This window comes from Geotrypetes seraphini, chromosome 5 (genome assembly GCF_902459505.1).
Source record: "Geotrypetes seraphini chromosome 5, aGeoSer1.1, whole genome shotgun sequence".
Taxonomy (NCBI): domain Eukaryota; kingdom Metazoa; phylum Chordata; class Amphibia; order Gymnophiona; family Dermophiidae; genus Geotrypetes; species Geotrypetes seraphini.
Window position 1 is genome coordinate 115,811,035 of NC_047088.1, and position 15,920 is coordinate 115,826,954.

General features: G+C 43.2%; 1 protein-coding gene across 1 annotated transcript in view; it reads right to left on the bottom strand.

The window, feature by feature from the left end:
- MCM3AP (minichromosome maintenance complex component 3 associated protein) overlaps window positions 1-15,920 on the bottom strand; it is a 556,273-nt gene that overhangs the window by 373,386 nt on the left and 166,967 nt on the right. Inside the window, 1 exon segment of the mRNA XM_033944925.1 lies at window positions 278-475. Within this exon segment, the coding sequence (XP_033800816.1) occupies window positions 278-475 (198 nt within the window).

The window sequence follows — 15,920 nt, forward strand, 5'->3', positions numbered from 1 at the left end:
CTTCCTCTCCGACGTCAGAATTGACGTCAAGAAGAAGGCTTCTGGGTGGCAAGAAAGTGCAGCGGCGATGGGCGGACGAGAGTTTGAATCGGCACTGGAGGGAGGGGAAGTGATCGCCTATCCCGTTGTTCCTGCGCACAGCTTCGGGATGCTGTCCCTGAAAAAGGGATATTTCGGCGTCCCGAAGCGGTGGGTCGGGACAATGGGACAGTCAGTCCAATAACGGGACGGTCTCGTTGAAAATGGGATGTATGGTCACTTTGATAAGGTTGTTTACCTTTCTTATTCCACGTGTACGATTCCATACAAAGTCATACCATTCACGATAATTTCCTTCCCCTTGGTCCAAGATCCGGGTTACTAAATAATCCATTGTCATGCTCAGCACAGCAGAAGGTCGAAGTTCATGGGGCAAAGGTTCCTCTTGGTCTGCTGATGATCTACTGTATTCTTTTATTGCAGCTGCATGGTTTACCTGAGGAAGGGAACGCTTAACATCAACCAAGAGGTGAAAAAAAAATGTCTAACTAGAATAAAAGCTATAGCTATAAAACCAGCCAGTACAAACAGGATATGTTGAAACAAAGCTATAAGGGAGTGGGGGAAGATTACTTGCATTCATTTTAGTACTCTGCTTATACTGGGTATTCATTTATCATGTCTATCTCCACAATTGTTACAATTGTTACTTTGATAGTGAAATAATGCCATAGCAGTCATGTCCAAGGACCATATCAGATTTCTTAAAGTACATACAGGTAAGGGATACTGAGCATACACACTACATCTAACCAAGGGGCAAGTGTACAGAACTCTGGCAAACCGATGAAAAACACAGGGACAGAGCAATTTGAACTTACTGGGTGATGCTCAACACAAACAGCATGCAAATTATATTATCAGCGGTAAAAGGGGAAGGAACATGCCTAGCGCATGCACATAAAAGCTGAGCAGTAGGCACAGCTCTTGTGCACAGGCCCAGTAGAGTGAAGGGTTCATGTGAATGCCGGAACTCCAAAGAGGCAAGCATCAGCAAAGGAAAAAAAAAAACACACCACACCTTTTAGTTGCAGCTGAAGCCTCTTTACTAAAGATAGTTCAGAAGTAAAAAAAAAAAAAAAAAAAAAGACGACTTCAGTTCCAGAGATGTTGGATGCAGCTCTTAGGAGAGAGAGACACACACACACAAAACATGCACATGGCCATTGTTGCAGACTCAAATTCAAGCAAACTGCTCCTAAAAGAAGTCACCTTCATGCTACAGACCATTCCAAACCTGCCAGAAACGTCTGCACAGGTATTCCTTGCTGTGCATTACATGGTATGCTATTTTAATACTAATGAGCTCCTTGTAATACATTTGCATATGATTCTCTCAGCGGCTGCTACCATGATCGATAAAAGCCATCAAGAACCCTTCTGTATATTGGAGGTTTAACTAAAGAGCATCATGGTAAGCTTTTGAGCATCGGGGCCCAAAAGTCTGAAATCAGAAACACTATATTCCTTTGAATTTGAAAAGATCACATTACCAATAATATCATTTTACCATTCTAAAATTGTAGAAGGCAGCATAGAAAAATTCCTGGGAATGTAAGGATGTAACATTAAAAGCAGCTCTGTCATGTAATGTAAACATGATGGCAGATAAAGGTTTAATGGCCCATCTAGTCTGTTCTTCCCCACCATTCATTATCTTCTATTCTCCCTAAGAGATCCCACATATCTGTCCCAGGCTATCTTGAATTCAGATATAGTCTTCAGTTCCACCACCTCCACCCTTTTTGTAAAGAAGGATTTTCTTACATTACTCCTAAGTCTATCACCTCTCAAATTCATCCTATGCCCTTCTCCCTCCGGAATTTTCTTTAATTTGAAAAAGACACGCTTTCTGTACATTAACATCATTAAGATATTTAAACTGTTGAAGATTTCTTGGAATTTACAGGTGTGTGATAGTTGTCACCGATGATATGAAAACTGAGATTTTGAATAAATCAAAATTAAGTGAATAAATTAAAATGCAGTATCTATACATTAAGGGCTCCTTTTACAAAGGTGCATTAGGGCCTTAACGTGCGGAATAGCGCGCGCTAAATTGCCGCACACGCTAGCCGCTACCGTCTCCGCTTGATCAGGTGGTAGTTTTTCAGGTAGCGCGCGCTAATCCGGTGCATGAGCTAAAAACGCTAACCTTTGTAAAAACGCACCTTTGTAAAAGGAGCCCTAAAAGTTGGAAGTTCAGATGAGGTTTAGTGACAAAGCCTTGAGGCCTTGTAATTAAGAGATTAAGCTCACAGATTGGCATTCCTGATTCTACATTTTACCTAATGCTACGGAAGTTCAGAAGGTTGATTTTGTGACTTTTATGACATAAATTTATGTACCAGTCTTCATACACATCCATGGGGATAAGGTTCTCAGAGGAACAGGAAACTTGGGTGTTTTACAGAGAGAATCTGTTCCTTGTAGATTAGAACATACAGTGCTAATTGGGAGGTCATACAGATGCCAGGATGTAGATGTCAAGACTAGGCTTTTTACTAACATGACTGATATTTGAAAAGGTCAGAGATCAAAAGCGATTTAGAAAGAAAAAGTGAAACACTGCCACCTGCTGGGTTTAAAAACTTAACAGAATGGACTTAAACATTAAGGATTTAAAAGTAACACTGATGTAAGGCATTTTTGGAAAGGAAGTCATGTGATCAACTGTGCCATTGTATTCTAAAGCATGGTAATTATTACAAATGATGTCACATAGGGTATAAATCTGATTGTCCTTGATTTCTCCCTTTGAAGAGCACTGAAATTCTGATGGCTTGCTCTTCCCAGACAATGGGAGCACTAGTAATAAAATCGTTTATTACATGGCTTTTCTTCATGTCTGTTATTTGAATTCACAGAACGGAGTCTCTAGCCAAGTCATGTGGGAGAGAGAATCCATTCTGGCAATTCTTTTGGCCTCGATGTTCAAGTCTTCCAGCCTATTATACTGGCACATTTTAATTGGATTCTCCAATAAACTGGAAGCCAGTCCAAGGCTTTCAACAGAGGAGTAACATGCTCTTACAAAATATCAATTTGGCAGCCATATTTTGAATGAGTTGTAGCCTTTTCATATTATACTTACTTAAACTGATATAAAGAGAATTTACATAATTCAAATGAGCCAGTATAATTGCTTGAACCAAAACAAAATGTTGCTGATGAAACAAATGACGAACCCATCTCAATATCCGAAGACTAAAGAAACATTTTTTTGTTACATTGTTAATTTGATTTGACAAAGAAAGACTAGAATCCAGACCCCCCCCTCTGAATTTTTGATGAAAATTTATTCTTCAAAACATTGCCAAAGTTTAACAACAGTGAAGAAGGTAATTGATCTAATTTTGGACGAAACCATAAAAGTTTTGTCTTAGTAGTATTTAATTTCATACACAGAGAAAGCCCAATCTTGAATTCTTGAAATACAAGAATTAATATCTGCTGTTAAATTTATTAATGATTGATCAGCTTCAAGTAAGATGAAAATGTCGTCAGCCTAAGTAAAAATCGATTTTGAAGAGGAAAAATTCAAATATTTTAGCGTAGTCATATATAGATTAAATAATAGAGGGGACAGTGGTGAACAAACAGGAGTCCAAGCAGAAGAAAATTTACCCTCAGCGTGTATTTGATAAGATTGTAATGTCAAGAAACCTTTGAACCAATTTAATACTTTTTGATCTAAGCCGATATTGGTTAACAATTGAATTAAGATGTCATGATTAACAACATCAAAAGCTGCAGACAAGTCAAATTGCAATAAAATAGCAAATCGACCTTCAGACAATAGATCTTGAATTTAAGCTACCAATGAGACAAGAAGAGTCTCAGTACTTAAGTTAGGACGAAATCCATGTTGAAATGGAAGAATTGGGAATTTATCCAAATATTCTGAGAGTTGTTTTGAAACAACAGATTCAATCATTTTTTCCATTATTTCCCTTAATGGAAATACTTAAAAACATATTACAGCTTGCAGATCCTTTGCTACCAGACAGATCTAGTAGGAAATCAGGCCGCCCAGTGGTACAAATTGATTTCTGAATTTTTAAATAAGAAACCAAAAAATAGTCTTAGAGCTATTTGGAGCATCGAGATAAAACAGTATATTTCTGTGTCTCGTTGGCCACGAATTTGGACTTGGAGGTTGAAATGTACAGCGTCAGCATCTATGAGACTAACATGGTTATTTTTATTACACAGGATTTTTTGGACCCCCCCAGTTCGTTTACAAAAAATAGATCATTCTAAATCTAATAGATGTTGGCATTGTCATATTAATATAGGGACTTTGGATCATCTGTTGTATTTCTGTCCACTGATACTTGGTTTCTGGAAGTCAATTTGGGGACAAATAAATTTCATTCTCGATTCTGACTCCAAGGAAGACGACACCCATAGAAGTATCCTGCAGAGAGAAGAGCAAGGTCTTGTCGTTGCCTAGAAGAGGAAGCTATGAAGCACATGGAGGACACAGACCTATGACCAGAGCAAAAACTGAAAAAAAGGAAAGTCTGCAATCCTAGTGGGAGACTCAATCCTAAGGCAAGTAGGGTGACAGGTCAAAAACGTGCAAGACAATCGCGCGCAGACAAAATCGCGCAGACAAATCAGCGCTAAGACAATTCAGCGCAAGACAACTAAGCGCCAAGACAATTCAGCGTAAGACATTTGCGCGCTAGACAATTGAGCGCAGCGACAACTCAGCGTAAGACAATTTCGCGCAAGATAACTCAGCGCCATGACAATTCAGCGCGCCACTAGAGGCCGCTTGCCAATCAAAGGACATGCGCACGTACAGCACGTGAACACGTCATCACGTCAACGCGTGGTCAGTATGATTCCCTTGACTCTTTGCGTTTTCAATATAAGTCATGTGAATGCATTTTTGTTACCATGGTTATGTTATCTCATGATATGTATTCTCCGAACAGCATTTAAATACAAGTCACGTGAATGCATTTTCATTACTATGGTTTCATTACCTCTCCCATTCCTATCATCTCTGCTTTAACAGTGTCAGGTCAAGACCACGCCAGGACAAAGGCCGCGCGCAGACAACTGAGCTCAGCGCAGTGGCACCTGAGTTGTCTTGCGCTCAGTTGCTGGCGCTGAGTTGTCTTGCGCTCAGTTGTCTTGCGCTCAGTTGTCTTGCGCTCAGTTGTCCCGCTCGTGCACATTTCGGTAAATAAGTTCCGCTCAATTGTCTTGCGCTCAAATGTCTCACGCTCGGTTGTCTTTGCGCTCACTTGTCTTAACGCTCAATTGTCTTCCGCTCATTTGTCTTGCGCTCAGTTGTCTCGCGCCCAGTTGTCTGCGCGATTTTGTCCGCGCACGATTGTCTTGCGCGCAATTGTCTATGAACCGGCAAGTAGATAGCCACATAGCAGAAGGGAGAGAGGATCGACTAGTGACCTGCCTCCCAGGAGCATGCACAAAGGACATCGTCGACAGAATTGAAAGGATCCTAGAACACAGTTCTTCAACTGCCGGTCCGTGGACCGGTGGCGGTCCGCATAAAATTTCTGCTGGTCCGCACAGGGCCGGCGAGATCCAGTCGGCAGTTAAATTTCCTGCCGACTGCGGCAGTAGCGTACTAAGGGGGGGGGGGGGGCAGATCGGCCCTGACGTCAGAGGAGGGGCGGGACAGCGCCGCAGGAAGCAGCGCCGAAGCAGTGCAGGGATCGCTGACATCGTGTTCCTGCTGCGGGCTGCTTCATAGGTGATGCGGGGAGGCCAGAGGGGCGAGCAGTCCTTCGGGGTGGGTCGGGGCATCAGGCCTTCAGGGTGGGGCAGGCAGGAAGGCTTTCAAGGGGGAGGGGGGTGACAGGCAGGCAGGCAGGCCTTCAAGGGGGGCGGTGTGCAGACCTTCGGGGGGGGTGCAGACCTTCAAGGGGGAGGGACAGGCCTTCAAGGGGGAGGGACAGGCCTTCAAGGGGGGACAGGCCTACAAGGGGGTGAGACAGGCCTTCGGGGGGGTGTGCAGACCTTCAAGGGGGTGCAGGCCTTCAAGGGGGGGGACAGGCCTTCAAAGGGGGGGGACAGGCCTTCAAGGGGGGGGACAGGCCTTCAAGGGGGGGAACAGGCCTTCAAGGGGGGGACAGGCCTACAAGGGGGGACAGGCCTTCAAGGGGGGGACAGGCCTACTAGGGGTTGGGACAGGCCTACAAGGGGTTGGGACAGGCCTACAAGGGGTTGGGACAGGCCTTCGGGGGGGTGCAGGCCTTCAAGGGGGGGACAGGCCTTCAAGGGGGGGACAGACAGGCAGGCCTTCAAGGGGGGGACAGGCCTACAAGGGTGGGGATAGGCCTTCAAGGGGGGGGGGAACAGGCCTACAAGGGGGGACAGGCAGACCTTTAAGGTGGGACAGGCCTTTGGGGGCGACCCTGGTTTAGAAGTACACGGAGGGAAGGGGGTTTTCAAAGAGATGTGCTTATGCCAAACTTTGGGGGGGGGAAGAAATAATGGGTCTGAAAATAGAGGAGAGGGAGAGAGATGATGGACCATGAGATTTAGGGAGGGAAGGAACAGAAAGGGAGAGAAATTGGACACAAGGGATGGTGTGGATGAGGGATAGAGATACTGGATAGGAGGGTAATTGGGAAAAGAAAGGGAGAGATGGTGGACTCTGGGTTGGTGGGGAAGGAGGGAGAGTTGCCGGATGAAAGGGTAGTTAAGAAAAGATGGATCTGTGGAGGGAGATGAAAAAAAGGAAAGATACCAGACTTCCTGAGGAGGGAAGGGAAATGGAAAGGGAGGACAGAGTTGGCAGATGGATGGTTAGCATGCAGAAAGAAGAAAGACGGAGACCCTGGCACGCAAGTTATCAGAAGAAAACCAGAGCCTTGGACCAACAAGATTTGAAATATAACCAGACAACATAAGGTAGAAAAATTAATTTTATTTTTTGTTTTGTGATTACAATATGTCAGATTTGAAATGTGTATCCTGCCAGAGCTGGTGTTGGACTACAAACGTGAACTAGGATTTAACAGAGAGAGGAAAAGTCCTTTTTGTTTCTTTATTTTATTTACACCATAGCGCCAGTGTGGTTAGGAGAAGCCAAAGGGGGTGAAAAAGCTATAAAACCCACCAGGAGTTTTGAAAAAAATCACCCAACTGGGCAGGAAAATTGAATTGAAAAACCAATTCAATAGGCTGAATCAAATCGAAATTTTTTTTCCTGAATCTGGCAGCATTAGTTTGCGCTACTGTCTTAGACTTTAGGACCTGGGATTGGGGAGAGATGGCATCCTCAGTACTTTATAATGCAAGTGAAACGAGGATTTGGTCAGACTTTTGAAGGGTCTGCAGAAAAAAAATATTGTATAGGCCGGGGACATGAGACAGCAGGAAATGGGAACTTTTCTTCCTTCTATTTTTGTGAATGGAAAGGCTGAGGATGTCAGAGAGCTCAGTTAAAATATGTGCTTTATAAGAAAATATAATAATGTGTTTTATAAAGTTTATAGCATAGCTGGCCCACCCAGTGAGGTGTTCCTAGTGGTGGTGGTGGCAGCGTGTCAATGTGTTGAGAGGAAGAGGTGGTCTGGGAAATTCTGCTGAGCAAACTCCGGGCCCATTTCCACCCCCCAGTTAGTCCACTCCACTCAACTGGTTCACACACTGAGTGGGTCTTTGGGTGTTGTTTTGGGATCTCTTCCAGTGGTTTATCAGTATCTCCTTCTGGTCCAAGGAAGGAAACTTTGTTATCCTTACCATTGACCTACAGAATATGTTTGTAACAGCGCTGCTTGTGTGGCATTAGGCTATGTAGTGATCAAAAGAAAAAAACAGACCTTTGCACATTTTTGCACTATATGGTGGGTGTATGAGGAGATTCACATTTCCTGCACAGCTAAGTCCATGTGAAGTTACCTTGTGCTGTATTTGACATCTAGCAAGGTCTCTGTTTGAAAGGAAAGATCTAAACTTAAAAATGAAGTGGCCAGAAGTTATGGTAAAAACAGATAGTGTAGCTGGTTTTAAGAAAGATTTGGACAAATTCCTGGAGGAAAAGTCCATAATCTGTTATTAAGACATGGGGGAAGTGTCTGCTTGCCCTGGATTGGTAGCATGGAATGTTGCTACTCTTTGGGTTTTGACCAGATATTAGTGTCCTGGATTGGCTATCATGAGAATGGGCTACTGGGCATGATGGACCATTGGTCTGACCCAGTTAGGCTATTCTTATGTTATGTTCTCATCTGTAGGGGCCTTTGTTTTCACTTCTTATTTTAATGTATTTTTTTTCTGGGAACTTATCAGTGTTTTTAATAATGGGAACAAAAATGGAAGAGAATTAATGTGTGTGGGATGAGGGGGTAACTAATTTCTTCAGCTAAATAATTCAATCCACCTCAAACAGACATAGGAGAACTCACGCACCATTCACACACCCTCCAACCAAAAACATCAAAAGAAAAAAACTGTTCGACAATCTCCTAGCCATTCGAGCTGCAACACTCAACCCCCAACTCTACAACCTATTGACCTCGACCACAGACTACAAAACCTTCAAAAAGAAATAAAAACCCTTCTTTTCAAAAAACACATAAAACCGAACTAACACAATTAGAACTGTCCCAAGCATCACCTGCAACTACTCCATATGTACTTCTGATGTCATGACAATTCAGACATAATTTATGTTATGTTATGTTTGGAATATAAGAAAATTTCTGACCATTTATTCCGTTTCATGGTCATTACAAAAAATATTTTTTTACATGTGTCAAAAAATGATGGGCCCCGGGTGCCACATACCCTAGGTACGCCACTGGACTGCGATTCCTCCCCACTAATATTCCTCCCAGCCTCAGGCGATCAAGACAGGCTGCCAACGTCGGGGCTTTCCCTCTCTGAGTCTCGCCTGTTAGGAAACAGGAAGTTGAAACAAAATAGGCGGGACTCAGAGAGTGAAGGTCCCGATGTCGGCAGCCTGTCTTGATCGCCGCCCCTGCCGAGTTGCTGAAGAGGGCCGCGGGGAAGTCGCGAGTAGAATGGAGAGAGCTGCAGATACAGGTGCAGGTGGAGGGAGATGGTCAGCGTGTGCGAGCAAGATCCTGGGGAGCCTTCACAGTGGCTGTCTCCCCTCCCACCAGCTCTCCTACTTGCCAGGGCAGTGATTTACCGGCAACTTCCTGCAGGCAAATACTGAGAGCTGCTGGAAGGAGAGGAAGTCACTGTAGGAGGCTGGGAAGCTGCTGGATAAAGAGAGAGCTGTTACTGGACTTGGAGAGAATTAGAAGGAGAGATGCTGCTGGGAGGGGAGGAGGGAAAGGGATGGGAAGAGAGTTAATGTTGGATAGAGGGAAGGGAGAAGAAGGAGAGATGCTGCTAGGGGGGAGGAGGGAAAGGGATGGGAAGAGAGTTAATGTTGGATAGAGGGAGGAGGGAAGGGAAAAGGGAAAAAAAGGAAGGAGGGAAGGGAGAAAGAAAAAAGGAAGGAAACAGCTGGCAGGGAGATTACAGGAGGGGAAGGGGGTCAGGGTGGAATGGAGAGATCAGATGAGGGAAAGGGGAGAGAGAGGAATGAGAAAGTAGAGAGACATTGATGCTGGAAAGAGGGGTCAGCAGAGAAATGAGAGAGGGATAAAGATGCTAGATCTGGTGTAGGAGAGATAAAATGAAGAAGGCAGTGAAGCTGGAATGAATGATGTAAAAAGGAGAGAGGAGGAACAGGCTGGATGGACAGGGAAGAGGGGCATAGAAAGAAGTCAGATACATATGGAAGGGGGAGAGGGGAGACATTGGATGGAACGGGCAGATGCTGGAAGGAAAAGAGTGAAAAGAAGATGAAAGCAGAAACCAGAGACAACAAAAGGTAGAAAAAAATAATTTTATTTCTATTTTGTCATTAGAATATATCAGATTTGAAATATATATCCTGCTAGAGACATAACTGGGGACTGCAGTATTCTGTTAGCATGATATTTCTATGCAGCATTCTATAATAACTTGGCTTGTTCAGTTTTCTTGATAGTAGAGGGGATATATGTGAAGGGGAGAGGAGACAGGGGTTTTGTTGGTCCGTGCTCTGTATATTTGTATTTATAAAATCACAATTGTTCAGAATATTGTTTCTTTTTATACTTTAATAAAATACGTTCAATATAAAATCATAATTGCGGCTTGTGCAGATGGGATCAGATGGTTTGCGGGGTCCGAGCTCGCAGAGATGGGGCGTAAACGGGGTTTTTAAATTTTAGTCCTAGTAGTTTGCCGGTCCACGGGTGTAAAAAGGTTGAAGAACACTGTCCTAGAAGGAGCAGAGACGGAAGAGATTGTGGTGATGATCCACATCGGGACAAATGATGTCAGCAGGAGAGACTACAGTAGGAATGCACTGATCGAACAGTTCAAGACTCTGGGAAGGAAGTTGAAGATGAGGACTCAGAAGTGTTTTCGGAGATCCTACCAGTACCGAGGGCAGATGTGAAGAGGCAGACAGAACTACAATCAATAAATGTATGGATGAGGAGATGGTTTGAGGAACAGGGGTTCCACTTCGTGAGAAACTGGATGTTTTGGGGCAAAAACAAGCCCTTCAGGAGAGATGGACTACACCTGAGTGCGTCGGGAATAAGACTTCTAGCAAACAACGTCAGAAGAGGAATAGAGCAGGCTTTAAACTAAGAAGGGGAAAGCCAACAGTTGACCAAGTGTCGATGATTTGGAAAAAGGTATCCCGAGAAGATACTGAGAGGGAAAAATGCTGGGAAGAATCAACAGGGAAAAAACAAGACTTGACAGACCAAGAGGAGGAAAAGAAGGACGTAGCACAGGGGAAAAACACAGTGGGCAAAAAACAAGAGCTGACAGCTCAAGATGAGGATAATAAGAATGTAATAGAGGAAAAGAAAACAAAGACAAAAAAACACCAGGATTTAAACTGCAAGTTTCAAGTTTTATTATTTTAAATATACCGACCATCAATAAATATCTAGTCGGTTTACGACGCTATGATAAAATAAAGAATTAAAATAATGCTTATAAAAGGGGGAAAAGTGAACATTGTAGACGTTTTACGAAGACATACATGAGAGTGGGAATTGAAGAAGAAAGGTGGGGGTAAAGTTACATTGCTAAAGAGAAAAAAGAAAAAAAAACAACAACAAAAAAAACTAGGGTTAGAAAGAAGAGAGAGGGAGAGGGATAAAACATTAGGGATTGGGTCGCTTCTTAAAAGAAGTTGGCAGACTTGGCAATAAGAAGTTTAGGAGCTGTGGAATGCATCTTGAAATAAAAACGATCTAAGAGTCGAAGAGGGGCAGAAAGAGATGAGGAGTTTGTCCAGAAAGGGAGGAAGACGTGAAAGATTTATTTTAAAGACTAGTATAAGTGTTTTATAGGTAATGCGGTGTGTGATAGGTAGCCAGTGGGCTTCTTTCAGAAGGGGGGTAAAGTGATCATATTTCCCTAACTTATGTATGAGTTTTATTGCCGTGTTTTGAATGAGCTGTAAATGTCATAATTCTTTTTGAGGAATTCTGCTATAAAAAGAATTGCAGTAATCAAGGTGAGAGATAACTAATAAATGGACACGGGTTGTAATAGCTTTGGTTTCGAGAATAGAAGTTAAAGAACGAATAAGCCAGAGTTTGTAGAAGCAGATTTTTACCACTGAACTAATATGATCATGAAAAGTTAAATCTTTGTCTATAATTACACCAAGTAGTTTTATTTTTGTTTCCATTTTTACAGGATAAGATTTGATAAGGATCTGTCCTTTTATTATTTCATTGTTCTTGGTTAGAAAAAGTAAGCCACAGGATTTGTTGATATTGAGGGAAAGTTTGTTTGCATGAAGCCAATCACTGATTTTGTCCAGTTTAGAATTAATTTCTAGTATATCGGATATGTTTGAAGAATCAATGGTGTGAAGTAGTTGAATGTCGTCTGCGTATGCGAAAATCATGAAACCGACAGACTGAACTAAAGTGAGGAGAGGAGCAATAAAGATATTAAATAGTAAAGGAGAGAGAATGGAGCCTTGTGGGACACTGTAAGTTTGAGCTATAGGAAGTGAGGTTTCCTCTTTTGAGTGAACTTTGAAGTTACGTTCATTAAAGTAAGAGGCGAACCATGAAAGAGCAGAGCCTGTGATGCCACAGTTTTTAAGGCGATCAATAAGAAGAAAGTGATCGACAGTATCGAACGCTAAAGACAAGTCAAGAGAGATAAGGAGGACAGATTTTCGGTGGTCAAGAAAATCAGTGTTCTCCCTAGAAATTTTTTCCAGCCGGGTGGCATGAAAAAGTAGCCGGGTGGGGTGGGACGGGAAAATTTGGTGGTGGGGAAAATTAAATGTGTACTATTTTTATTAGTTTATTATCATTAATTATTTTCCAACCTTTTTTAAGGTTCAACACTTGTGCCAGAATATTTTTCAGGATCTTGCAATCCTAACAAAAATTTTAAATAACAATTGTTATGACATAAACCAAGCACCACAAGTATTGTCACTGTCAGGAAGAAAAGTGAAAACAATGAAAAAAAAATATGGGAAACCTAATGAAGAAAAAGAAAAAAATATTCCTCGTCATCAACAGCAGATGAATCCAGAAACTAGTAGGATTACATCCATCAAGTTTCAGCTTTGAAGGTACACCTGGGCCTTCCCAGCGTCCCTACCTCACCTTCTTCAAGTTAATATCTGGAAACCTCCCAGGTCCCTTACTCTACTAGATGTGGTGCCTTCTGGACTACAGGGGTTCCTCACAGCTCCTGGATTCTACGGTGGATTTTGAAAGATATTTCTGTGGCTTAGGCCTCAGAGGAGAAATGTTCCTGTGGCTTAGGCCTTAGTGGAGGAGAAATGTTCCTGTGGTTTTAGGCCTCAGTGAAAGAAAAATGTTTCTGTGTCTTTAGGCCTCAGTGGAGAAATATTCCTGTGGCTTTAGGCCTCAGTGGAAGAGAAATGTTTCTTTGTCATTAGGCCTCAGTGAAGAAATGTTCCTGTGGTTTTTGGCCTCAGTGGAGGAGAAATGTTCCTGCGGCTTTAGGCCTCAGTGGAGGAGAAATGTTCCTGTGGCTTTAGGCCTCAGGGGAGAAAGGTTCCTGCGGCTCAGGCCTCAGTTGAGCTGCGGGATGGGGGCTGTACAGTGCCATTTTGGGGGGCAACACCTGGCTCTCAGGTCCCTTCCCCCTCCCCCCTTGAAGAACCTGGCTACCTAAGTTCCATAAGCTCACTTGTTCTGTGGGCGCGGGGCTACAGAAGTCACCATTCTCTTTGGAGAGGTGCCAGTGGGAGGAGTTTGTTACTACTTTGTCGCGTAGGACAGCCGAGGCTGCTTCAGCTATAGTCGCGCATGGGCAGCAACTGGCCCTGAGGGCGGTCAGCCAAGGCCCTTCTCTCCCGCCACGAAAGAGGGGGGTGTCACTGCAGTTGCCGGTGCCACCGCTGTCAGTCTTTCTCCTCTTGGAGGAGGGATACCGCCTACGGCAGTGATTCATTTGCCCTCACTATTCAGCAGGCCCTAGTTGAGGTTGGCCTTGGCTGGGGCACCATTTCACTGGCAGCCTAGTGTACCTTGTTTAATCCCGGCCGGCTGACAGCTGGGGCTAGGCTAGTTGTGGGCTAGCTGCAGCTCTTTCTCTCTGGATCAGAGTTTTTTTCTTTCCACTCCTTCTGGATCATTCATGTGGAGGAGTGGGCTAAAAGTTGGATCAGATATCTGTGTCTGATGTTGTTGCTGTATCTATTTGGGAGCTCTGGGAAAGGCACTTGTCACTTCGGGGCCCAGGTACAGTTTTGTTGTATTGCTTCTCCTCTGGCATTCTTCTTGACTTTGGTCAACAGTTTGCCTCCTGAGGGAGCTGTATAGATTTGTGTTTCAGAGGCCTTCAGTTAGAGGAGGAGTCTTCCCTTGTCCCGTTTCCAGGCTTGATGCCCTAGACCCTTGTGAGGAAAAGGTCTGGTCTGCGGTGGTGCTCATGGGTTTTGACATCAGTTAAGGACCATTGCCAGGCATGATGGTTCCATTCCACAGGAGGATATTTGGGGCCTGTCAGATATGATGGGAGGCTGCTTTGCACTCATTCTATTCGTGGGATATAGCTGTGTTTTCCACAGCATGGTGCTCTCAGGCAAGGATGGCTCCTTTTCACTAGGCTAGGGAGGGTAGCCTCTGTATGATCGTGGGTAACATACTCTCTGGAATGTAGAATCTCCTTGGACACGTGCTACAGGGCAGGATTTGGGGTCGAGGGATTTCCCGTTCGCTTCTTTATTTCTCTCCCTACGTTTGGTTGCTTTGATACATCTCACTAGTCTCTGGATTCATCTGCTGTGACTAAAGGAAAGAAAATTATCAGGTAAGGACATAATTTTATCTTCAAAGCCAACTTGTATATGCAGAAGGTGTCTTCAGTTAAATATTTATTCTTCTTTTTTTCCTAGAGGCCCAGTTGTCTGCAGTTTTCCCATAATCAAAGTCCTCAGGATCTGGGCCCTCCAAGGAGATCTGCATGAGATTATTTAGTGTGCTTTGATTCATGCGATTTCTCAAACATAACTTGATCCTTTTAAGGGCAGAAAACCCCCTTTCACATTCAGCTGTGCTCACTAGGATCACTAGCCCAATATGAGCTAGTTTGGCTAAATTTAGAAACGACTCTTTGAGCTCTGATGTTGCCATTTTTAGTAAAATTTGTTTTGGATTGAAGTCTTTGTATGATTGACTTTTGATCATTTTTGATGCAACTGTCCATTCTTGCCTGCTACTTTCATATTTTAAAATTGGAGGGCTACCATTTTTGGAGCAAAAAGAATTTCAGCAGACTCACTTGAATCGTGAGTTTCTGTATTGAAAACTTTTGAAAAGCTGGAAATAATTGGCATGTCAGGGAATCTTGCATCTAGGTGCTTGACAACTGTCTCTAGGTATTATCATATATTGCAATTTTGAATACCATTACATCACTCTGTGTATAGACAATGCGGAGATCTGACCATTCTTCTGCTAAAGATGAAGGCTTTGAAAATATCTCCCAGGAATGTCTTTCAACTGCATGATGGACAATTTTGTGGCGAGCAAAATTGGCTCAATTTCGGTAAGATTAACATCTTGCCTTTGCCAAGTCTTAGATAAGTTGGACAACAAAGGTAATACATCTGAAAGCATCATCAGAGAGGAAACAAAATTGTACGTTTTAATACATCTGCTTAATCCTTCAGCTGTGATGTCATTTCGTTCAGTGGCCTCTCTTTCTAGCGCAGCTATGACACTCATCATGCACTGTCGTAGTTACTGTACTGCAGAGGCATGAGACAGCCATCTAGTGTCACTGGCCATTTTCAGCTTAATCTGGGGAATGTTCAGAATATTTTGCATTTCTGTTAAACCAGCCATCCTAACTGAAGAATTTTGGAAGAAATAGAACAGCTGCCTTAAGATGTCGTTCAGTTTTGTTAAATAAGGTATGGAAGCTGCTGCTTGGGCACTTGCAAGGGCCAATCGATGGTTTACACAGTGGCAGTTGACCAAGAGTCCAGATGTTTTATCTTTAAGCAGTTTTGCCACACCTTTCTGTTTCCCAATCATAACAGCTGCTCCATCTGACCGTAGTCCAACCAGATTAGCAGTTTTCAAGCCTAGTATGTCCGTAGTCTCACTCAGTGTGTTGGTTATAGTCTCCGCTTTGCCATCACTCATATTGCGGGTTGATACAAAACTAATTTTGACCTGTTTAGTGACCTGGCAAACATATTTAATGTAAATAATTAATTGTTTTACAACTGAGATGTCTGTGGTTTCATCACACAGAATACTGAAAAAATTTTCAGCGTGCATATTTTTCAGTATGTTAGACTTTATTTCTGATGCTAAGACATCCAGCAGCTCTTGCATTATTCTTTCTGAGGT